The following is a 23,994-nucleotide window of genomic DNA, read 5'->3' as shown; positions in this document are numbered from 1 at the left end:
AGGGCTGGACGTGGCACCTGTGTCTACCGGCCAGACTGGAACAACGTCCAATTCATAGTCACTGGGGAGGGTGCACAGAAGGCCTTGCCTCAGTGGTGAGTCTGAAAAATGCCTGTCCCTACCTACTGAGTCTTAACAGCAAGACTGGAAAAGCAAAACAAAACCAAACACACACACACAAAGCTCAGAAATACTGATCAGAATACAAAAACACCCATCACCCAACAAACTACAGGTCACAATGTCAAGCATCAAATCAGAGATGAATGCGTACACAAATCAGCAGAAAAGTCTGACCTACAATGAGGAGAAAAACGATGCATGGAGACTGACCCATAACTGACACAGATAGTAGAATTAGCAGACAGGGGCAATATAATGGTGGTCCATATGTTCAGAAAGTTAAGTTGAGGCTTGAGAAACACAAAAGGACCCAAAGAGAACCTTCTAGAGATAAAAATGATAATGCCTGGGATGAGACATGCATTGCTTGGGATTAACAGCAGATTAGACACTGCAGAAGAAAATATCAGTAAACATCAGCAATGGAAACTATCCAAAATGAAACGCATTGCTTTATTAAGATAAAACCATAAAGAGCATCAAGGAACTGTAGGAAACTTCCAGTAGCCTAATTGATGTGGAGGGATTAACAGCAGATTAGACACTGCAGAAGAAAATATTAGTAAATATAAAGAATCAGTGATGGAAACTATCCAAAATGAAACACATTGCTTTATTAAAATAAAACAATAAAGAGTATTAAGGAACTGTAGGAAACTTCCAGTAGCCTAATAGATGTGGGATTAAAGTCCAAAGGAGAGGAAAATGTAGAGAGAACCTACCTCAAAGGGTCAGTAGGAACGTTAGAGGAAAAAATGGGGAGACAACAAAATGCATGGAAGAAGGGTCAGCTGTTCTTGTTATTTTATGCAAAATCCCCATGAGCAGGATATCAAAGTTTTACTAATTATCCTATCCTGGTAAGGGGGTGGGGGTGTATGAAGGAATAGAAAGGCGTGGACTTTGGAGCCAGGGAAAGCCAGGTGCGAAAGCCGGCTCGGCCTCCTCCAAGCTGGGGCAGTCACTTTAACACTCTGGCCTCGGCTTCCTCATCTACAGAGGGGGAAGGAGCCAACCCTCAGAGCAGTGGATTTTCAGGGAGGCAGCCCACGTAAGGTGCCTGGTGCCGTACTTGACACATATCGATAGTCACTACTTACTCATTCCCATCCCTTGTCCATAGGTGCATTTGCCCTGATCATTACCCGAAAGGTCTGTGAAGGAGAATTTGTGTATGTGCAACAGACCAAAACCCGATTGCGCTCCTCTGAATCTACTTCCTTCCCCCTGATTAAAAAGTCAGTATTAAGCAGGTTTTGTCAGAACACCCATGCTGGTGAGAAGGGCTTTCTCTGTCTGCAGTTGTCGTCGGTCTCTCAGAACACAGTGTCTCCCAGAGACACCCCAAATTCTGTAATGGGGGACGGGTTTCAAATAGGAAAATGGAGCCTCCCTATAGAGGACCTAGTTCAAAACCAACACACAGCTGAGCAGGAGCTGGTAAGCCGGCAGAGTGCATGATAAAGTCTGCTGATGCCTGTTGGGAGGTTATTTTAAAACCCATATTGTAAGTTTTATATTTAAATCCACAGGGAGGGCCAAAGCCTTGCCTGAGGTCACAGGGTGGGCTCTGCCTCTGCTCATGGGCAGGACGCTGCAGTCAGGCTCTGGGTCTAACGTGACCAGGAGGTGTCAGACTGGCCCCTACGATGCAGCAAGCAGGGGTGCAACTGGGCTAGAATAGGTCATGGCAGGATGTCACCTGTTGCAAAGGCCTAGCTTCCTACTGGAAGGTTCAGCCCCTCTTCCTCAGCCAGTGAACCCCCTAAAAATGAGACAAAGAAGAGAGCAATGTCTACCAGCTGCCCAGCCCCCTCCGCCTCGCTCCCTGGCTCTGAGTGAGGTGTGAGGTTTGTGGGAAGGAGGGGGAATGAGTCACCTCCGGCCACTCACTGTCACTTGGTCCTCTGGGGGTGTGGGAGTGGAGGACAACTTACAAGGTTTGCACACAGAGGAAGCCACCGCCTTCCTGCCCTGTCCCCCCACTCCCCAGCGTGGTCCCAGCTGGCTAGGAAGGTGTCCTCTGAGGCCCACCAAAGGAGGAGGACCCCAAGAGCCCGGGTTTTGCTGCAAACCAGAAGGGCAGGCCTTGCTCTGCTCTCTCAGCTCTTTGCTTCTCTTCTGGTGGGGCCTGTGGTTTGGCATTTCCTTCCTTAGCCTCTAGCCTGGCTGCTAAAGATACTGGTGCGAAGCGACACCTCCACCTCGCAGAGCAGGAGGTCCTTCTAGGATCAAAGCAGCTCCGTGAGTCAGAGCCCAGCCAGGCTCTGCAGGACCAGGTCGGGGGCGGTGAGGTGGGCCGCGCCTCCTTACTTGGGTCCCTGCTGAAATGTCATCTCAGCAGGAGGCCTGCTCCTTCTCAACTGCACTGCACCCTCCCCGGCACCCTGTCCCCGCCCCATACCCACACCCCCTGGCATGTTTGTATACACTGGTCTCACCTAGCATTTCACTTCCTTAAATGTTCACTGTGCATTGTCTTCTCTCTTAATTAGCATGGAGCCTCCTTGGTGGCAGGGAGCTTTGTTTTGTGCACTGAGGTGCCTTAAGCCTGTTCCTGGCATGAAGGGGGGACCCCCAGCCTGGCCACAGGCTGGACACCACCAGGCCTCCCTGCCGGGATTCCCTCTGTGGGATCCTTCTATCCCCCAAGTCAGAGGGAGGAGAGGGGCCCTTAGCCTCTCAAAACAATCACTTAAAGGAAACAAAGGAACCATGTCCCAGGTGACACATGTCCCAGGTGACAGAAGGCCACTGGGAAGCCCCAGGTGCTTTAGGACACTTCCCCTCCGGGCAGTCAGTGAAGTGTGACATCCCCACAGGGACATTGTGGCCCAGGATTCAGCACTGCCCTCCCCTCCTGTCCTCTGAAGTCCCCATTGCCCTGATCACGATTAGTTTAGCTGTCAATCTAATGAGGGAGTGGGGTTTGGGCAGCAGTCCTGGGAGCCTGGAGGAGCGTGGGTCTGGGGTCTGGAGGGTCCCGGTCAGGAGGGAAGCAGGAAGTGGTGGTGCTGGGTACTGCCTTTCTAACATAGCAATTTTGTTGTGGGCCAGGCTTGTCACCTGGAGACAGTCACTTCACAAAAGGCATGTAGCTCCTGGGTCCCTCTCAGATGGGCACGGCTCATAGTGCTCACTGCTGACGGGCGTGAACACAGGAAGTGGTGTGTGGGGTGTGCTGGCCTGGAAATTGGGGAGCCCGGCTTCTATGTTGTGGAGAGAGGGGTGGCCTTCGTCACTAACCCACAGGTGGCCTGTCCCCGCCTTTGTCTGGGCTGCCTGTCAAATGGCCTTAGACCAGATCATCTCCCAGGCTCCTCCCAGCTGCCCCGAATCCCTAGGAAACTCTGAGCCTGTTCACTCCCGTGGTCTCAGCAGTGGGTGTGAAGGGAGGCTGGAGTCCCACGTCCTGGGGGTTTGCTAGAGCCCAGGGAACGGACGCCTATGGCTAAGGCCTGCTTGTGTGCGGTCCCATCGGAGAAGGCCCTCCCCGTCCTGGCGTTGGGGATTTTCTGGTTCACAGCCCCCAGGATCTAGGAGCATCTCCAAGGTCCTGGCCACAGTTGGCCTCAGGGCATGGGTGATGGAGGGAGTCTCCCACTCCCACTCCCACTCCCCAGGCTGTTCCTTGACCGGGAATACTTCTCTGAGATTAGAATCCACATCACCGAGGGGGGAGGCAGGCAGAGGAGAATAGAAGGAGATCCGGCCGAATGAACAGCCCCTGTCAAGCGCTATACGATCATCTCTGAGATGATTGCAGGCTTCCTAGGAGTCAGACATCACCGCGAGGCACCAAGAGTCAGAGCACCCCAGCCAGGAAGGCTCACGCGATAGCATCCGCTACACGGTGGTCATCTCCATGTCATAAGGCTGAGGACTCCAGAGAAGGGGTTCAGGTGTGAGCTGACCAGTCTTCCCGGAGGGCTCGGGGCTAGACTGAGGAGGCTGAGCCAGACACGGCGTGCCCCGAATCCCTAGGAAACTCTGAGCCTGTTCACTCCCGTGGTCTCAGCAGTGGGTGTGAAGGGAGGCTGGAGTCCCACGTCCTGGGGGTTTGCTAGAGCCCAGGGAACGGACGCCTATGGCTAAGGCCTGCTTGTGTGCGGTCCCATCGGAGAAGGCCCTCCCCGTCCTGGCGTTGGGGATTTTCTGGTTCACAGCCCCCAGGATCTAGGAGCATCTCCAAGGTCCTGGCCACAGTTGGCCTCAGGGCATGGGTGATGGAGGGAGTCTCCCACTCCCACTCCCACTCCCCAGGCTGTTCCTTGACCGGGAATACTTCTCGGAGATTAGAATCCACGTCACCGAGGGGGAGGCAGGCAGAGGAGAATGGAAGGGGATCCGGCCTAATGAACAGCCCCTGTCAAGCGCTATACAATCATCTCTGAGATGATTGCAGGCTTCCTAGAAGTCAGGCATCACTGCAAGGAACCAAGAGTCAGAGCACCTCAGCCAGGAAGGCTCACGAGATAGCATCTGCTACACAGTGGTCATCTCCATGTCATAAGGCTGAGGACTCCAGAGAAGGGGTTCAGGTGTGAGCTGACCAGTCTTCCCGGAGGGCTCGGGGCTAGACTGAGGAGGCTGAGCCAGACACGGCGGGCTTCCTGGGCAGGAGAAGGGCTGGCAGGGGCATGAAGGTGACCAGCTCCGGGAGGAAGTGAGGAGAGGAGCCTCCTGGGGGACTGGCTGGGGGCAGAGGAGGAGGCTGGGGGAGGTTGGTCCAGGCGTGAGGTCGGACGGGTCGAGGAGCATCCGGTCTCAGTGGGAAGGCTGGGGGCGGATGGTTTTGTCACCTTATCTGTCTTTATCTTGTAGGATTCTCAGTAAGTTAAGTCAGGAAATCAACAAGAATGAGGAGAGGAGGAGCATCTTCGCACCTCGCAAGTGAGTGGGCCCTGTGTGCTGGAGGGAGGGCGAGGATTTTCACGCCCAAGTCGGACCTTAACTGGGAGGCGCAGAACTGGTTCGGCCCAGTTTGTGATCGTTGTCCCTTCAGTCCCGGGGTCTTGAAGCTGGTTCCCGGGAGGGGGGTGGGGGTGTTCCCGCTCCCTACCCTGCACCCTGGGTCTGGGATGTCAGCAGAACTTCTCCGAGACAGTCAGGCAGTCGCCAGCTGCCAGTGGCCCCACCCATGTGGCTTTGGTGGTTTCTAGAATTTGGGGCAGTCTGGCCCTGGTTGCCAAGCGACAAGGACCTCGGTCCTGGGGGTGAGACATACTCTCCACTGGGGGAGCCTCTTGCAGGGCCGGGTGGAGGAAGGGGGGGCTCCTGAAGTCAGTGAGGCCGTTAACGCAACGCCGTTTGCCTTTGCAGACCCCAAGTCCATCGGTTTCCTGAGGAAATAGGTAAAGGTCTCAGGCGGGAGAGAGATGGCTTTGGGGGGAGTGGGGGGAAGGTACTTCAGTCCATCTCCTGGTTCCTAGGGCTCCTTGGGGGGCATGCCAGTGACCTTGTTCATTGCCTGTCAGCTGGTTCTGACCCAGAAAAGGGTTTGGGTCCCGATTGAGGGCAGGAGAGATGTCACTATGCAGGGCACTTGGCTTATGGCCCTGCTCAGCGGGGACCCTCTGCAGAGACACAGTGAGGAACGCAGGGCCGGGGAGGGGGTGCAGGAGAGCACAGGCTTTGGCTGGGCACCTGCGTGGAGCCAGCCCCATGGTTCTGAGCCTCTAGAGCAGCCTCCCATTGGTTACGTCGTCGGCCACTTTAAAGCACTCTTGGTTGCTTCTACACGGAAGGTTGAGAGCCCGCTGCCCTCTGGGAGATTGAGCCCTCAGGCAGACGGTCTAGCACTCAGGGGGTGTCAGGTGGGACGGGGCATGGATGGGGGAGGTACCCGAAGGGAGAGCTGCTTTCACTTTCTTTCTAGCACCTTCTTTGGCACTAACGTAGCATTGTCTCCTTCCACAGAAAGCCACGAGGAGGAGAACGGGGGCTGGTCGTCCTTTGTGAGTATGGCTGGCTGCTCTCCCAGAGCGTCTTTGTAGCGAGGAGCAGGCCTCTCACAGAGGCCAGTGTACCCGCCACGGTCAGGGAATGTGCGGAGGCTGGAGAGTAACTCTTCCTGGCCTTGGCATCCACGTGGCAGCACACCAGCTTCTCTTACAAACCCAGACGCTGGGCCGAACTTGGCCCGTGGGTCGTCATTTGCAGCCCACACCGTTACCCACCGTTATTACCCACTATTACTAGCCAGGGCAGAGCAGCTTGGATGCAGCTTTTCTCATGCACATCAGTCCCCCTGGTGGAGCAATAGGAAGGGGGTTTCAGAATCAGCCTTGAGGCCTGAGAAGACCTCAGGGAAGGTTCCAGCCAGTTGGTTTTATAGCTGAGGGGTCACAGGGACCCCTTTGAGATTCTAATGAGCTCTGCACACTGTCACCCCTAATCCCCAATAAACACTCCCTGTGCAAGAGGCTAGGCCCAGGCGAAGGCTCCATAGGGACCAGAGTCTATCTGTGGATTTTACGGATGAAGCCGCTGAGCCCACTGGGGAGCCTGACTTCTTAGAGCCACTCAGCTAGTTAGAGACCCGCCTAGGGTCAGTGGCCCGCCCTGGGCCACGGGTCTGCTGGTAGGTGCTGCCTCCAGTGCAGTGGCTCCCAACCTTTTAGGCCACGCCCCATCTAAGCATCTCTAAAACCCTGATGCCCCACCTGTGACATAGAATTCTTATTGTTCAAAAAGTAAACTCTTATTCATGGGGAGGAAGCCTAAAAGGCCATTCACTTGGTCTAAACAGCTTCCAAAGAACGTGGCATCCATGAAAGAGAAAAAGAAAAGAGGAATACAAATTCCTATAGAAAATCTGCCTTTTCAAAATAAGATAGATTTACAAAAATTGTCTCACCTCTTTCTCTCCATCATTGCTTGCTTTTTCTATTTTTCTCTCCAATTCCCATCCCCTAACTCTCCCAGGTTCTTATTGCCAACAATGGCATTGCAGCAGTGAAATGCATGCGGTCTATCCGTCGGTGGTCCTACGAGATGTTTCGAAATGAACGTGCAATCCGATTTGTTGTCATGGTCACACCTGAAGACCTTAAAGCCAATGCAGGTGAGTTATTTGCATTAAGAAAGCATCACTCTAGAGCAGCCGTGGGCAAGGATCCGGCCCTTTTGAAATGAATAAAACTAAAAAAAAAAAAAACCGGACCCTTTTTTTTAATGATGTTTACTTTGAATTTATATTAGTTCACACAAACACTCCATCCATGCTTTTGTTCCGGCCCTCCGGTCCAGTTTAAGAACCCATTGTGGCCCTCGAGTCAAAAAGTTTGCCCACCCCTGCCCTAGAGCCATAAGAAATGTGAAAAATTCACTGTTAATAACTCATTCTCAAATTGCGCCCCCCCCTTAAAAATCAAACTGCCCCCCTGTGGGGCATGTGCCTTACATTGGGAACCACTGATCTAGTGCCTTTAGGAACAGGCCCTACACATTCCTTGTCCCATTCATTGGGATTCGGGCAAAGGGAAGCATTGAATTTGAAAAAGTTGCCAACTCTGTGCTTTGTGCCTGAACACGAAGGAATAGGACAGATTTATCTGAAGGAAGACAGACCAGAGCTCCCCCAAATGTTTACCCATTGGCCCAGAAGCGACATCCTTGCAGGTGCCGGGATGCAGTGCCTTCTGTGCAGGGCTCAGCCCCAGACGGGCCGCCCCACTCCCCTCTATAAACAGATGGTTTCCATTTGCTGCTGACTACACAACTGGGGCACTGAATGGGACACTAGGGGGCGGGGTGGCATAAAGAACCCGAATGCGTGAGCAGTTCACAGTGCAGGGCATGCACAGGGATGACACAGGCGCGGGGCAGAGTCTGATCAGGAACAAGAGCACACACACAAGTCACTGGGAGACAGAATCGTCCTAGAGGCGGAGAGGAAGAGTCTACCGTTGCAGAGGCCTGTGGGGGAGGCCTGGTGGGAAGTCAGGAGCAATGGGCCTGGGGGGGCAGGCTGAGAGAATCGAGGGTCACCCATGAGGCCAGGGCACAGTCAGCCTGGGCTGGAGAGGGCTGACACCATCGTCCTGAAGTCCTGATTGTCACAGGTTCTGCCCCCCCCCCCCCCCCCCAACTTGGCTCTTAAGATAAAGAAGCACTAATGACAGGACAGGCCTTGTTTGGAGTCCAGGAAGACACTCAATCCTCACTTTGCCTTCCAGCATATATTTTCAAATGCTCCTCAAGTCGAAAATTAACACAAAAATCTTTCAGTTGAATAGTTTGGTCTTCCTCACGCCACCCACAAAGCTGCCAGGATTTCTAGATGATCACTCCGTAGCTTTCCTCACCGAGCTGCAACCTCCCATTGCTTCTTTGCCCTGAACTTGAGAGAAATGCCCTGGGCTCGATGACTGCCCTTGACTTTGGCCTTAGAGTGACCAGCCACTCCGCTGGGTGGCTGATGGTGGCCCTCCTTCTTGAGACATCATTCCTGTGACTGTCCAGGTCCAGGGACTGCTTCCCAGGCAACCACCCCGCCCCTAAGCTGACTTCCTGACACACACAGAGAAGCACATGTGCAATGCAATACAAAACTTAGAGTCTTTCCAATAGAGAGGCTTCAAACTCGGTGTCAGAGGTCATGGGTAATGACCTGTATGTGCAGCCCTCAGCCAAAATGAATATCACAGTGTGACTGGCCCCTAAACATTCCCAGACACAGCTCAACCTGCTTTCTGACTCAGGCGTGGCTATCTGCCTTCCCATTAGCCATTAGCCATTAGTGTGGCCTGCAGTGCTGCACTGGGTTGTAATAAGAAGACATTTTTTGAGCACAGCACCCACCATCAATAAACAGACAATGAATTGGGGCATCATAAATGCTCCAGGCATTTAGTCTTCCTCTTGGTGATGCCTGGAGTAAAAACTGTTTACTCAAAATGGAGCCAGGTCTCCGGCCCCTCCATTCTAGAATCCTCCTCCTTTCCTCTGCTTGTCTTGGTTGGGCAAAACGGTGTAGAGGAAAATGCACCGCCCTCATGGCCTGAAGACCTTGACGGAGGTCCCAAGGCCACGACTTGCTGGCCTGTCATACTGTCCTCCCCAGCCTCAGTGCTCTCAGCTGTAAAATGGGAGTGATCATCCTGGTGCTGCCTGTCCCCACGCGAGTACCACTGTGAAGCCTGGCAGAGAGAGTAGACACAGGCACGTTGAGTGCCGAGGAGCCCCTACAGCCTGCGCTGTCCCCGTCACTGTGGCAGGAGGAAGACGACTACGAGAGTCCCAATGACGATCAGGATGCGGAGGATGATGGCGACTATGAGTCCCCCAACGAGGAGGACCAGGCGCCCGTGGAAGACGACGCCGACTACGAGCCGCCACCCTCCAATGACGAGGAAGCCCTGCAAAACTCCATCCTGCCTGCCAAGCCGTTCTCCAACTCCAACTCCATGTACATCGGTAAGGGCCCTGCAGTCCGCCCCCGGCCCCCGGCCCCCGGGTCCCGGGTCCCACCGATGCACGGGAGGTGGGCGCCCACGCAGCAGAAAGCTGGGTGTGCTGATGCCAGCTTTGGGCAAGTGACTCCACCTCCTGGGCCTCGGCTTCCTCCTCTGTGAGACAGGGTAATAACACACCCACATAGGTTTGCTGTGAGGACTGTTCATACTGCAGAGAAATCATTGCCTATGATGATACCAGCACTGAACTGCCACTTGAGGGTACATGGCAGTAATAACTCCTTGTGTCCTGTTTCTCCACATTTTTTGACCAACTCATAATTAGGTGACACAACCACCCACAGGCTGTCAGAATAAACATAACCATATTGAGTGGGGTTTGAGCATAACTTCAAATTTTTAAGATTTTCACTGTCTCTCTATTTCTGTCAGCCCATTTCTCATTCATTCATTCACTCATTCATTCAACAAAAATAACTGACCTCCTACTATGATCCAGGCACCATTCTATGCTGAAAGTCGGCATGATCAGGGAGGAAAACATAGCCCTTGCCCCGCAGGGCTTACGTTCTAGGAGAGATGGTGACAGAAAATAAGCACATAGAATAGAATATCAAGGAGTAAGCCAGAGAGTTGATGGTAAAGTCGGCATGATCAGGGAGGAAAACATAGCCCTTGCTATGTTCTAGGGGCTTATGTTCTAGGAGAGATGGTGACAGAAAATAAGCACGTAGAATAGAGTACCAAGGAGTAAGCCAGAGAGTTGATGGCCAGTATCACAAAATATTAATACCACCGATTCTTCAGCTCTATCACACTTGGCAATTTTAAAGCCCTTTCATAAGCTCCATGTCAACATTTTACTTTGTCTTTGTAAGCACTCTATGTGATAAGGGCAACAATTATCAACCTTTTTTTTATATAGGGAAACAGGCCCAGCGAAGAAATAGATAACTGACTTGTTGAGTACCTCGTATGTGTCAGTTATGAAGATACAGAGTGAACAAGACAGTCCTCACCCTAAAGAATTCATAGTCCAGTGGCTGAGGCAACGTCAAATGAATGGGTCACAAAATGGTTTAATTAAAACATGATATATATTCAGGAGACAAGTGTGGGAGATGAGGCTGGGGTATATGCCTAGTCTGGGTTTGATTCCCTGAGGATATGATATTTAAGCTGAAAGTTAAAGGATGAGTAGGGCTGAGGCTAAGTGAGGGTAGTTTTGGGAAAAGAAGAGCATGCTAAGCAGTAGAAATGGCTGTGCAAAGGTCCTGGGGTTAGTAGGAGCATGGCATCTCAGAGGAGCTGAGCAATGGCCAGTGTGGGTGGAGTGGCATGAGCTCGGACCTGGCTTGCCTACGTTCTAAGCCCCATTCTCCATGGACAGGTAATGCCTCTCAAGGGCTGGGGCTAGGGTGAGACAAGAGAGGCACCCAGGGCCCAAAGTGTAAGGAGGCTGGCACTGGCAGTCCTGGCCTGGCCTTTCCCTGTTGAAGATGTGGGGACATTGTCAGCCTGCAAGCCTAGCTCAGGGATACTTCTGTAGTGACCAGAAAGATCTGAGTTGCTCTCCAGGGCAAGTCCTAACCAGTTAAGAATCTGTGATTGGGTAACTAGAGTTGAAGACCAGCTCCTCCCTTTAAGGGAAGAGATAAGCCAAAGGAGGAAGTAGAAGGGGGCAGAAGAGCCCAGAACATTTGTGAGGGGAAGGAAGGGAACCCAGAACAGGATCTCCATGAGCCGTGAGTGCCAATTTAACCCTGCCCAGGCAGCTGGGTGTGCCTCTGTGTGTATGTGTGTCTGATTCTCTACCGCTTGTAACCCAGGTATGGACACATCCCTGCCACAGCCTGCGCTGGCGCTGGCGCTGGCGGAAGTCTGTGGGACCTAGGGCTCCTGGAGCCCCGAGATGTGCAGAACTGGGTGCAGGATCTGTTTCTGGGAACCCCTGAGCGTGGCCCACACTCACCTTGCTTTAGCATTTCTCCTTTCATTTTGCTGTGCTTGTGTTTCCCAGACCGACCCCTCTCTGGGAAATGCCCCCAGCAGCCGCCTGTGCCGCCCCAGAGACCGATGGCTGCCCTCCCTCCCCCACCAGCCGGCCGGAGCCACACGGTAGGCCTCCTCGCTCTTCCCTGGCACTTTCTGCCCCTTCCACAGACCTCCTCTGCCAGAGAGAAGTCGATAAACATCTTCATCTACTTCTCACCAGTAAGACAGGATTATATGCAGGCTGGGAAAATGCATACCCATGTACTCACCACCTTGTGTATATGTGTGTTTTTCGGGGTGAGAGGGGGGAGTGAAATACTAGTGATTTTTATTCATATTATAATGCTAATTGGTATTTTATTTTTATCATAAACAATTTAAACTAATTTCATAATAAAAAGCCTCTCACTTTTGAAATAAGTGAAAACTGTGAAATATACTCTAAGTCAATGACACCTAATGATATTCCAAGAGTCCCAGGTCCCCTTTTCTCTCCTGCAAAAAAGATGCGCGCCACCTGCTGGCCAATGCCAGAAATTCCACGGGCAAATGCCTGGAGACTACAAGGTTTATGACCAGATCAAAAGAGAGGCAGCAACTCCCTTTCCTCTTTCTCCAAACTTACCGTCTCGGGTCCTGGGGGCCTATCCAAGTACCCAGAGAGACCCCGAGAAGTTCAGGATAAGGAGTCAATATCTGGAAATGTGTTCCCTTCATGAGGGATCTGAGCACTCTAACAGCCATGGCAAGTGCCAAAGTGTCAGTGCTAGAGGGAGGGGGAGGACAGTGTCAGGGCTAGAGGGAGGGAGAGGACATATTGGCCCCAAAGCTCAAAATCAAGAGCACACCACAGTCAGGACCTCCCATCTAAGAATGGTCGGCTCCCTCCTGCTTGTGCAGTTTTCTTGCAAAGGGGGTTCACAGACCTGAATTGATCTACAAATGCATTTTACTTTTGAAATCTGAAGGCTGTGAACTCTGCTATTGGCATGCAGAATTCACTCATTCAATCAGCAGATATTTATTGAGCAGCTACTGTGTGCCCAGCAGCGTTCTAGCTCAGCCGTGGGCAAACTATGGCCCGCGGGCCGGATCCGGCCCGTTTGAAATGAATAAAACTAAAAAAAAAAAAAAAAACCGTACCCTTTTATGTAATGATGGTTACTTTGAATTTATATTTATTCACACAAACACTCCATCCATGCTTTTGTTCCGGCCCTTCGGTCCAGTTTAAGAACCCATTGTGGCCCTCGAGTCAAAAAGTTTGCCCACCCCTGTTCTAGCTGCTGGGAATAGAGTGAGCATGAATAAGACAAATAAGGTCCCTCTTTCATGAAGTTTTGATTTGATGGGGGGGAGGGGAGGATACAAATAATAAAAAAAGTAAATAGATGTATAAACAAGACAGTTAGAGTAGTAATGTGAGGTTAGGGAGACAGAAGACCCAGGAATGTGATGACGGGTGGGGAGGTGACATTGAGCTGGATCTACTAGCAGGCTTGTCAGGGAGCAACTCACTCCCTCCGCTGCCATGCAGGAATCGCTTTGGGGGAGAGAGGGCAGAACAGGGGGCTCCCGTAGCAGGCTACTGTTCAGACTGGGATCAGAGATTAAGATTGAGGGTGGAACGTGGAAATGGGAAGAGTGAACAGATTCAGACATATTTGGGGAGATAAAGCCACCAGGAACTGCTGATGTGTTGCAAATACTTCCTAACATTTGTTTTTTTCCCAAACAGCCACTCCCCACACCCCAGCCCAACCACGAAGAGCCTAGCAGAAGTAGAACTCCCAAAACAGCAAAGCGTGAGTTCCACTCTCCTTGGCCTGCCATGCCCCACCCCCAGCCAACCATTCTTCTTTTAATTGACTTCCTTCTTTTCCCTTCCAGTCCCGGCTCCTTCGATAGACAGAAGCACCAAGCCCACCCTCGATCGTTCCTTAGCTCCATTTGACAGAGAGCCCCTCACACTAGGTGCGTATCGTTTGTATTGGATGCATAATAATGATGGCCAGCCTCTATAGAGTGCTGATTGCATGCCTTTCACACCCACCAACTCATTTAACTCACACCACCACACTATGAAGTGGGGGCTTTCAGAAACATCCGCATTTTACAGATGAGAAAACTGAGGCACATGGAGGTAACTTCCCAAGATCACTCAGCTGCCAAGTAGAGACCCCAACCCAGATCAGCCTGAAGCAGAGCTCCTGCCCTTTGCCCTGTGCTGGGCCGGCTTCTCCCCGGGGCCATCTGTGTACACTCCTCTCATTGTCCTCCGGAAGGTGATGCAGGGGGCGCTGTGGTGCCGAGGGAGGAACTGTTGTTTAGCAGCTGCCTGGCCACAGGGACCTAATCTTTTCAGAGCTACCTCCTTATTTGTAAGGTGTGTGTTCTATTCGGAGAAAATGCTTCATAAACTCTAACGTGCTATTTAGATGGCAGGGTTACTTTTGTGGTTGTTTGTGTGCAGTTGACCAAACTGTGGGTCTACGACAGTCCTGCTCCCCCAGAACTGACCCAGGGTAGTCTTGGATCGCAGCTACCTCCACATGAAGCTATTTTCAACTCAATTCTAAAATGTAGCTACCATTTATTGAGCACCTAATATAGACCCAGTGCTTTACCTACCATAATATTTTACCTACATTTTCTCTCATTCTCAAACCAACCCAACAAAGGGGGTGCATTATCTCCCCCTACACACACCTATGCAGATGATGAAACTGAGGCTCGAAGAGGTTGAATAACATCCCTAAATGGTATTAACTAGATACAGGATTTGAACCCATGTCTTTCTGACTTCAAAGTGGTGCTCTCTTCCACCATCTCCTCCTGCCACTGAAGACGCTGGCTTTTTCCTCTGTGGACCAGAGAGTCCTGGGCAAGGAGCCCCAGGTTTGGAGGGATAAGGAGCCTGGAGGCCAGGCCCCACCACTGCACTCTGAGCAAGGCATTCGCCTGCGGGGGGCCTCAGCCGCCTCTCCTGTTGGCCAGTTCCTGGCCTTGAGGCTGCTGCTAGCTGCTGTTTTTCTTAAAGGGCTCCAGGCTCTGCTGACTCATGCAGGACTGTGTGCTGTCCCAAAGCTTACAAAGTGGAATACTGCCATCAAGTCTCAGTCACCTCTGAGCTAACCCAGCCTTTTAAAAGATTCCTTTTCCCTTGGGAAGTGACCTTGTCTTGACAATACCAGCTTTGCTCTCAAAGTGACTCACTTGTCCATGATGTTTTGGGAGAACTAACCTCTTACAAAGCTCAGACTCTTCACAGGAGATTCCTAAAATGCCCAGAGAATATGCATAAATAAGTGATTTTTTAAAAGAGAAAATCTATTTAGGTCTAAAGATATACATATAAGTTTGCTGGTTATCCCTCTAAAGTAGAGTTTTCACCTCCAATGAGTTTTATGAATGACAAACTTATTTTTACACCACCGAAACGCTCCCCCACTGGGCAGGGAGCTCCTCACAGTGAGACAAGATCCTTGGCCTTCCCGTGGGCCTGGCTGTCTCAGCATCTAGAAAACAAATCACGTAAAAATACAACTCCAGGTGGACCATTTCACCATCCACCTCAGGGTGGTCGCTGAGCAGGACAGTGGGAGGGAGGGGGGAAGCTCAGCTCACAGGAATCAAGTGCCTGACCCTGCCTATAGTGTCACCTGACTCCTATAGCAAACCTGTGCCCTTCCACCCACACGCCCATTTCACAGGTGAGAAAATCAAGACTCAAAGACCTTAAATAACTTGTTCAAGGTCATGCAGCATTTACTTCTAGACCTGCTTGAATCCAGCTGAGTAATACTTGTATTACATTGAGGACATAGGGCATTTCAGACAGAATAAAGAAGAAATCGCTGTGAATAACTTTGCAATGCAGAGTTCTCATTCCCTCAGGGGAGCCTGAAGGTTATCTGCTCCACGAGAAAAATGAAAGAAAAAGAAAGGAAGAAAGAGAAAAAGAAAGGAAGGCCAGCCAACAAAAACCAAAACCAAATGATTTGCAGCCCGCCAGGAGAATCTTCAGAAACCCTCTTCCCCAAGTTAAAAATCTTCTCAGAAACTAAGTGTAATTAATATTTTATATAATGTCAATGGTACCAAAGGATTAGAGAAAAATTAACCTCTTCGTGGCAAATGGGTTTATTTCAGACACAAACATAAACGTAGGCTTTATACCAAGAACCTCTTGCCCAATGAAAGAGGGATAAAACCCCCAGACACCCAATCTTTTCATCATCTGTTACCTAAAATAAACTGTGGGAGAGAAGCACAGAACCCAGAATACTGTTTATATGTACGCAATGCTGTGCGACCCTGGGCAAGTCACTTAATTTCTCTGAGCCTGAAAAATCAGGTCTAAGGTCTAGGGTTCCTCCCGGCTCGAACCCAAGCAGCTCCTTCCCTCCCTCCATCCCCCCATGAGACTCAGTTCAATTTCATCAAACTATGTTTTAATGCCTGGTGCTTAGCCGGTAAAGGCCAGAACTCAAGGCCCGTCTGCTGTTTGTCATTTACAGGAAAGAAACCGGTGTTTTCTGACAAGGTGAGCTGCCTTCCTATTTGTTTGTGTTTGTTTTCGTTTTGGTCGTGTCTTGTATCTTGTCTTTATTCTTTGGTAAGTGCTGAGGCCACTCACTCGTCTTCCCTCCTGTCTTGCAGCCCCCGACCCCAGCAGGAAGGTGAGTGCTCTGTTGTGTCTGCAGGAGGGAACTGGTCTACCTGGGACTCCGGTTTGTATCTCACACATCCTTTCTCTCAACTCTGCAGGCCTCTCGGGGACCATTTACCCAAGATACCAAAGCCTCCTTTACCCCCAACCGCAGAAAGACACGACAGGAGTAGCCCCCTGCCCGGGAAGAAGCCACCTGTGCCCAAGTAACTGTCCTCTGTTGCTTGAGCTTGTCATTTGCTGCGGATGCCCCCGCCACCTGCCTAGTGGTAGCTTTCCTCAGGGACCCGCATCCTGTCTGCTGCTAGGGCTGAGGGATTGCTCGGGCTGCTTAGGCTGGATGCAAAGTCCCAGGGTCCCTTTGAAGAAAATGGCAATCCAGCCAAGAAAGGGTGGGGAGATGCTTAATCGGGGGTGTGGGCGTGACTGCTGTTCATGGAGACCTTGTCCTCAACCAGTCACATTTGCGGCTGCATTTTGCTCCCACCACAGGGCGTGGGAACTGGACCTGGCATTGCAGTTTTCCATACAGACAGCAGGAGGAGATAATGGGGTGGAAGGGGGGGGTGGGTGTCGGCTGCTGAAAGTGTCTTCCTCATTTTATAACAGCAGTATCCTGAGATCTGCTCTAACGTTGCTCGCTTTGCTAGAAAGTTCTGGGGGCCTATTTACCAAAGGGTCAGGCCCAGCCTCACCACTTACTAAGGACAAAACCAAAGCTTCCATTTAATTTAATAATAGTTGTAACTCTGACCCTGGCTCGGCCAGTGTGAGGATTCAATATGGCCCAGGGCTGGGTACACCCCAAAACCTCAGTGATCAAGTTAACATTTTAATGGAATATTGTAAAAGATCAAAATGAATGGAAAAAATATCATAATGAACAAAATATCGGAATTTTTAATACACACAGGGAGACGTGGTAGGTGAAGCTTCCAACCCTCACCCTGAATGCCTACTATGTGCAATGCCATCCCCTCCCTGCTCTGTCGGGAGAGCGGATGCAGGCCCAAGGGCACAGCTGCCGCCAAACCTGCTGGACTGGCTGTGCATCCGGGCAAAGCCCCAGAGCAGCAGCATTTCCAACTGTCTTCCCTTCCCTCGAAGGGTGGGCCTGGGGTGGCTGTTTAACCCATCAGTGAAGGAGAATATGAGCTGCGATGGCTCTCGTTTGCTTGGTACAACATCTATTCAATGACATTTAACAGCTACTAAAGAGTTCGTTTGCTGGCAAAACCCTTTCTCATTTGTAATTCTTTGCTGCAGGAGCCGAACAGAATAAAGGCTTGCCTAGCTCAGCGGGCAAGAGGACAGAGCTCAGTCACCAGACTTCCCCCCATGGCCTCTCCCCACTTTTCTGCTGGGTTTTGGGAGTTTTTTTGCTTCCTATTTTGTCACAGCTCAATGGGCTTGATTTCTCACTATTACGCCAAGTGAAACGATCTATGTTCTGAGGCTGGGTCTTTGAACTTCATGCTCAGTTCTCTTTCTTTGCCCCAATTCATTTCAGGCATGCACGGGCACCAGACAGAAGAGAGAATGTGAGTACACACTGTCATTTGGTGAGCGCCTGGCACAGGGGGAACTAGTGCGGGCTCCGTGCAGGTGGGGGTCCCTCTGTCCCTGCCTTCACTGAAGCCCATCCCAGAGACAAGCCTACACACTGTGGGCTCCAGAGTCCTGTGCCTGTTGGGGCCTCCATCTGTCCCACTGGCCCGCTGCCAGGCTGCACTGTAGTAGCTCAGGCCCCTCTGAGAGCTCCCGGGGTGGCTGGGTGAATAGCAGCCCCAATCCTGGTGGCAAATAGCAAGGGTGGAAGGGAGAATGAAGGGAGGGATGGCCGAGAGGCTGGCCTTGCAGCAGAGTTTCTAAGTCCTCTCTTTTCCTTTTAATACCTGCACAACCTGCAAAGGAGGGGAAACAGTATTTATTGAATGCCTACTGTGTGCAAGCTAGCTACATTTGATGGACCAGCAGTGTGCCCAGGACTTGCCCACTTTAGCAATGAAAGTCGCATGTCCCGGAATTCCATCAGTTTCAGGCAAGCCAGGAAAGTTGGTCACCCAGTTTACACACGCTTTGCCTTTACTGACCCCGTGAGGAATCATGGTTTCTCTTATACGAGGAAACTGAAGCTCAGAGGGGGTGCCATGCTCCTTGCAAGTAGTACAGCGAGTAAGTAGGCAGGAGCTGAGTCCTCTGGTCTGTAAGCCTTCTGCAGGCTATCATACACCTGCCCTATTCAGGGCTCAGCCCACAAGTGCCTGCTGTTTTGAAGCCTGTGCTAGATGGTGTGCTTGTTCAGATGAAGTGTTAAGACATGACAGAGGCAGGCAAACCCACAGCCAACATGCTAAACAGTGTATAATCATGGAATGAGCTACAGAGGTGAAGGGAAGAAAGTGACCCATGGGGATCGAGGAGCCAAGGGTGACTTCTTAGAGGTGAAATTTGTGGTGGCCATTGAATGTTGGGGAGGGCACAGAGTGAAGTCACCCTAAGAGAAATGGGCTTGCAGCCCAGCCTCAGGGACGTCCTGAGCAAAGGCAGGTGGGTGGCAGTGCCCAGGGAGCCCAGGAGCTCGTGAGAATGGCAGCTTGGCTGCCGAGCCAGAGGGACAAGAGGAGGGAAGGTTAAAAGCGAGGGTAACATCACATTCCTGAGGCTCACAATCTCTGGAAGGGTAGCTGCTCATGTCATGAGAACCTGGGACTTGATATGGTGGCAGCCATGTTGAAGAGAGCTTTCATTGTGGGGATTCGCGGAGCCCACATGCATTAGCTCTGCAGCCCTGTGTGGGGACTCCCAGTTGGCCACGTGGGATGAGTGATTCTGGCTCTGATCCTTCTTGCCTCATCTCAGTGGTAGACTAGTGACAGCTAACTTTTACTGAGCACTCCATATATGTGAGGCACAAGTCATAACTAATGTAATTCTCACAGCACTTTCATCACCAGCATGCTATCCTAACAAAACAAGACCAAGTTGCCAGTTTCGGTCTAGTCAATGGCACCATGGCTGCTGCCTCTCCCATCATTTCTCATCTGAGGAGCAGAGCAACTCGCCTCCCCCTTGCTTGTTTCACAAGGGTGCCCTGCGGATCAATGTGCTGAGCGATGTGGGCGCACCTTGTAAGCCACATCATAAATAAGATGCAGTTGCTCTTCACAGGAGTGGCCATTGCAAAGAAGAGCCCAAAAGAAGGCTGAGCTTGGGGTTAGACACATGCAGGGTTGAACCCAGTTCTGTAACAATTCCTTGGCGAGTTAGGAGTCTGTTGGGGAGGGCACAGAGTGAAGTCACCCTAAGAGAAATGGGCTTGCAGCCCAGCCTCAGGGACGTCCTGAGCAAAGGCAGGTGGGTGGCAGTGCCCAGGGAGCCCAGGAGCTCGTGAGAATGGCAGCTTGGCTGCCGAGCCAGAGGGACAAGAGGAGGGAAGGTTGAAAGCGAGGGTAACATCACATTCCTGAGGCTCACAATCTCTGGAAGGGTAGCTGCTCATGTCATGAGAACCTGGGACTTGATATGGTGGCAGCCATGTTGAAGAGAGCTTTCATTGTGGGGATTCGCGGAGCCCACATGCATTAGCTCTGCAGCCCTGTGTGGGGACTCCCAGTTGGCCACGTGGGATGAGTGATTCTGGCTCTGATCCTTCTTGCCTCATCTCAGTGGTAGACTAGTGACAGCTAACTTTTACTGAGCACTCCATATATGTGAGGCACAAGTCATAACTAATGTAATTCTCACAGCACTTTCATCACCAGCATGCTATCCTAACAAAGCAAGTCCAAGTTGTCAGTTTCAGTCTAGTCAATGGCATCATGGCTGTTGCCTCTCCCATCATTTCTCATCTGAGAGCAGAGCAACTCGCCTCCCCCTTGCGTGTTTGGCAAGGTTGCCCTGCAGATCAATGTGCTAAGCGATGTGGGTGCACCTTGTAAGCCGCATCATAAATAAGATGCAGTTGCTCTTCACAGGACTGGCCATTGCACAGTAGAGCCCAAAAGAAGGCTGAGCTTGGGGTTAGACCAGCCGTGGGCAAACTACAGCCCACGGGCTGGATCCGGCATTTGAAATGTCATCTGAGAGCAGAGCAACTCGCCTCCCCCTTGCGTGTTTGGCAAGGTTGCCCTGCAGATCAATGTGCTAAGCGATGTGGGTGCACCTTGTAAGCCGCATCATAAATAAGATGCAGTTGCTCTTCACAGGAGTGGCCATTGCAAAGAAGAGCCCAAAAGAAGGCTGAGCTTGGGGTTAGACACATGCAGGGTTGAACCCAGTTCTGTAACAATTCCTTGGCGAGTTAGGAGTCCCTCCTGAGCAGCTGGTTTCCATTTGTAAATGGGGATGTTAAGTCCTTGATGGGTCGCTAAGGAAGCTGGATGAAAGATCATGCATGAATCATTGGGGGCATGTAGTAGATACTGTCATTACTGTATCTTTGGGCCCTTTTAGGGACCTCAGGGCCTATTTGATGCTAAGTATATACAGAGAGACTCCGGGTGGAGTGTCCTTCGATGCCGGTTTGTATTAAGGAATCATAAACCACTTAACTAGTTCTGTTCCCTACAATATATTCATTACAGAGTCGCACACTGCTAATGTGAAATAGAGCCATTTATGTGATTGAGGAATCGTCTTGATGATAGACTAATATATATTTTTTCTTCCTTTTACCAGGATGAAGATGATGGTATGTTCATCTTATAACTCATCCCTTCATTTTTCTGCTCAGGCATTCAAATGAAATTTTTTAGTACAGAAACACCATAAAGTCAATTACACTTGTTAAATTAGTTTTAAATGGACATATATCATGTGGTATACTGCATGACTGTAATAAAATGGAATTGTTTGGCTGGATTACCAAAGAGAACCATTAAGTTTGTGCGTATCGGTGCAAATTACTTAATGGTACAGCGAGTTAAAAATGCCATGTATGGTTTGATGGAAACATTTCTATTGTGCCCTCTCATGCATATGGGTAAAGGATCACTAATTGCAGAAGAATAAGACAGCATAAAATTTGGCTTTCATAAAACAAAACTTGTGAATCATTTCTAAAATGCATATGGTTTCCAATTGATAATTTTCTGCCAACTTAACATTTCAAAAAAGGGAAAAAAGTGTATTACAGGACTGATATAGAATGGCAACATTTTAAAATGCACGCTAAGGTGAAAGGTCACCCAGAAAGTCCTTGGGAGGTGGGGTTCCATCCTACCAACCACTTCCTAATTACATTTCATCTTTCTTGGATTTTTGTATCTCTCTTTGGACTAGTTGTTTCTAATGGGGGAGCAGTTCTGGAATGTTCTATGACACTTGGACCCTGATAATCAGCTTTATTTTTTTCTTCTTTCCCTTCCCACAGTGCATCAAAGACCTTTGCCCCAGCCAACACTGCTCCCCATGAGCTCCAACACTTTCCCTTCAAGATCCAACAAGCCATCGCCCAAGCCCTCCCTCCCATCATCACACATGTTCGGAGCATTCTCAGAGAGGTTTGTGCAATGTCCTTAAGATCTAACTTGACATCTGGGTCCACTGAGACTGGGCTAATGTGAGGTAAGTTGAGGAAGGAAGAAATGAGCCAGTGTATAGTAGGGTCAGAATATTTTGGGTCTTAAGAACCAAAACCAAGCTAATCACAATGAGCCACACGTCTTAATCCACCGTGTCCTCTGAGTCTGTGCTCAGGGTCAGAGAGGTACGGAATAGAATGCCTCATGGTCACCCCAAAGAACGGACGCTTTGGCAGGAAATGGGGAATATTTTCACTTTGTGAGTTAAAACAAACACACGACCACTCAAGAAACCTAGTTACTTGAGTACCTGGAGTTCACCCTGCGTCTTGAGTGGGAGATGGAGAAAGCCTACCATGTACTTGGCAGGTGCGAAGGGTTCACTGTGCAGGCTCTCCCCGCAGGTCCTCTCTCTCAACAGCAGGGGCGGATCTCAGGGCCCGCAACGAGGCTGTCCAGAGGCACGGACAGGAAAAAGACGCGGGTCATTTCTCCCTCAGCCAGCCCACAGGATGCCACCTGGTGTCCCCTCTGACCTCCAGCCCTGTGGGCTCGCTCTCCTTTAATATCCAAAGGGAGAGGCCCAGTCCCACTCTAAATACGGGAGAAAACTCAACCCTTAGCACGACTTCCCTCCCCCGCACCCCGTCAATTTTTTAATTTTTTTAATCTTCCTTGGGTGCCTCTTGCTCTGAGTTGCTGCTGCTGCTTCTCACCCTTCCAGCTATGCCTCTTCCTCTGCCACGCCCGCCATTTTCCACACTGTCCGCCCCACACGGGGCCCCTGCCCTAGCCCTCATTCTTACAAAACACCACTCACAGGAGCTTGCCGAGCAGAGCAGACTTGGGCAGAAGGGTTGGGCTAATGGGTGGGGGCATGGCCGTGCAGCATGGACAGATGGCACTTAGGGTCCCCAGAATCCCTTACCGTCCGCTGTAGTGCCGCCTGGTCTCTGTTCCTCACCTGCCCACCCTCTCGTTGTCCACTGTTAGGCCCTGGGGGTCCCCTGTTCCCCAACTCCATGCCCATCACTGTATTTTCCTAACCATGACAGGCCCTCTCCCCAGAGGACTCTGCCATTCCCCAAACTCAAAAGCCCCAAAGTGCAGCCAACCATGAAGTCGCTTTTAAATGCCTGTACTTACAGTTTTCTTGGTTTTGTTTGGCGGCTTGCGAGGCTGGTTAGACTTTGGCCGGTGGTGAGATGCGTGCGCCCCATTCCGTCTCCGGCCTGGCTCCCGTGGTTTCAGGGCTGGGTGGGAAGTAATCACAAAGGAAGGAGCATGACAGCCCGGTCTCCCTCATGCAGCCTCCCACTGGCCCCTTCTCACCCAGCTGAGACTGTGTTCTTTCCCCGCAGCAGCAGCAGCTTCCCGCAGAGCGCCTCCCTGCCGCCAAACTTCTCTCAAGGTTTGTGGTCTGGGACCCAGGGGCCTACTCCAGGCAACACGCCGTCATGCCAGGGTTACCAACCTGTGCCAAAGCTCTTGGCCAAGGTTCTGCTGGTTCCTAAAGGCATCTGGCTTCCTCATCCGGCGCTGAAGTCGGGTCTGCAGTGCACCAAGGGCTGCCGGAAACATACACCCCCTCCGGAAGGCGGCCTTGGCCTTTAACCTTCCCCACTAGACCCCCCAGGCCCGCAGTTTTTATCCCGGGCTCGGCGTAGTACTTGGCTTTCTCTGTAGTTTGTTTCCACAATGAATCTACACTTGACTTATACATTGAGAAACATGTTTAAAACACAGATTAAGAGAACCCAACCCCCAAATTTCAATTTGGTAAGTCTGGGTGAGGCCGTGCCTTTTGAAAAATATATATTTTTATTGATTCAGAGAGAAAGGGAGGGGGAGAGAGAGATAGAAACATCAATGATGAGAATCACCTAGCGGCTGCCTCCTGCACACCCCCTACTGCAACCGGGCACGTGCCCTTGACTGGAATGGAACCCGGAATTCTTTGGTCTGCAGGCCGACGCTCTAGCCACTGAGCCAAACCAGCCAGGGCGAGGCTGTGCCTTTTAAAGAATATCTCCTCCAGGTGTTCAAAGAAAGTGAGCAGCAGGGAGCAAACTCTGGTTCTAAAAGCTAACAGTATTCTCAAGGTAATTTCACCTTGTCTCGGGCAACTGACATTTCTCTTTGTGAACACGAGAGAACATAATTATCTTCATTCCTGCCTCGTCACCACGTGGTGGTTTTGAACAGGTGGAAATTATTGTTGAACTAGGCTTCCTGAAATGCTAGTTGCTGGAAACAACTG

The 23,994-nt window shown here is 51.0% G+C and overlaps 1 protein-coding gene across 2 annotated transcripts in view; it reads left to right on the top strand.

The window, feature by feature from the left end:
• The window catches only part of LCP2 (lymphocyte cytosolic protein 2 (SH2 domain containing leukocyte protein of 76kDa)), a 43,634-nt gene that overhangs the window by 11,664 nt on the left and 7,976 nt on the right, over window positions 1-23,994 (top strand). Inside the window, exons 4-17 of one of the 2 annotated variants that reach the window (XM_014534871.1) lie at window positions 4,948-5,016; window positions 5,446-5,477; window positions 6,043-6,080; window positions 9,345-9,543; window positions 11,563-11,660; window positions 13,276-13,342; window positions 13,428-13,511; window positions 16,058-16,083; window positions 16,200-16,219; window positions 16,308-16,415; window positions 17,720-17,750; window positions 20,890-20,902; window positions 21,584-21,713; window positions 23,099-23,145. In XM_014534871.1, the coding sequence (XP_014390357.1) occupies window positions 4,948-5,016; window positions 5,446-5,477; window positions 6,043-6,080; window positions 9,345-9,543; window positions 11,563-11,660; window positions 13,276-13,342; window positions 13,428-13,511; window positions 16,058-16,083; window positions 16,200-16,219; window positions 16,308-16,415; window positions 17,720-17,750; window positions 20,890-20,902; window positions 21,584-21,713; window positions 23,099-23,145 (962 nt within the window). Of the gene's footprint in view, window positions 1-4,947; window positions 5,017-5,445; window positions 5,478-6,042; window positions 6,081-9,344; window positions 9,544-11,562; window positions 11,661-13,275; window positions 13,343-13,427; window positions 13,512-16,057; window positions 16,084-16,199; window positions 16,220-16,307; window positions 16,416-17,719; window positions 17,751-20,889; window positions 20,903-21,583; window positions 21,714-23,095; window positions 23,146-23,994 lie in introns of both variants that reach the window. The other variant, XM_005860361.2, reaches the window with a different exon arrangement.

This window comes from Myotis brandtii, unplaced genomic scaffold (assembly GCF_000412655.1).
Source record: "Myotis brandtii unplaced genomic scaffold, ASM41265v1 scaffold1338, whole genome shotgun sequence".
Lineage (NCBI taxonomy): Eukaryota > Metazoa > Chordata > Mammalia > Chiroptera > Vespertilionidae > Myotis > Myotis brandtii.
This window is presented reverse-complemented; position numbering and strand designations above follow the sequence as displayed.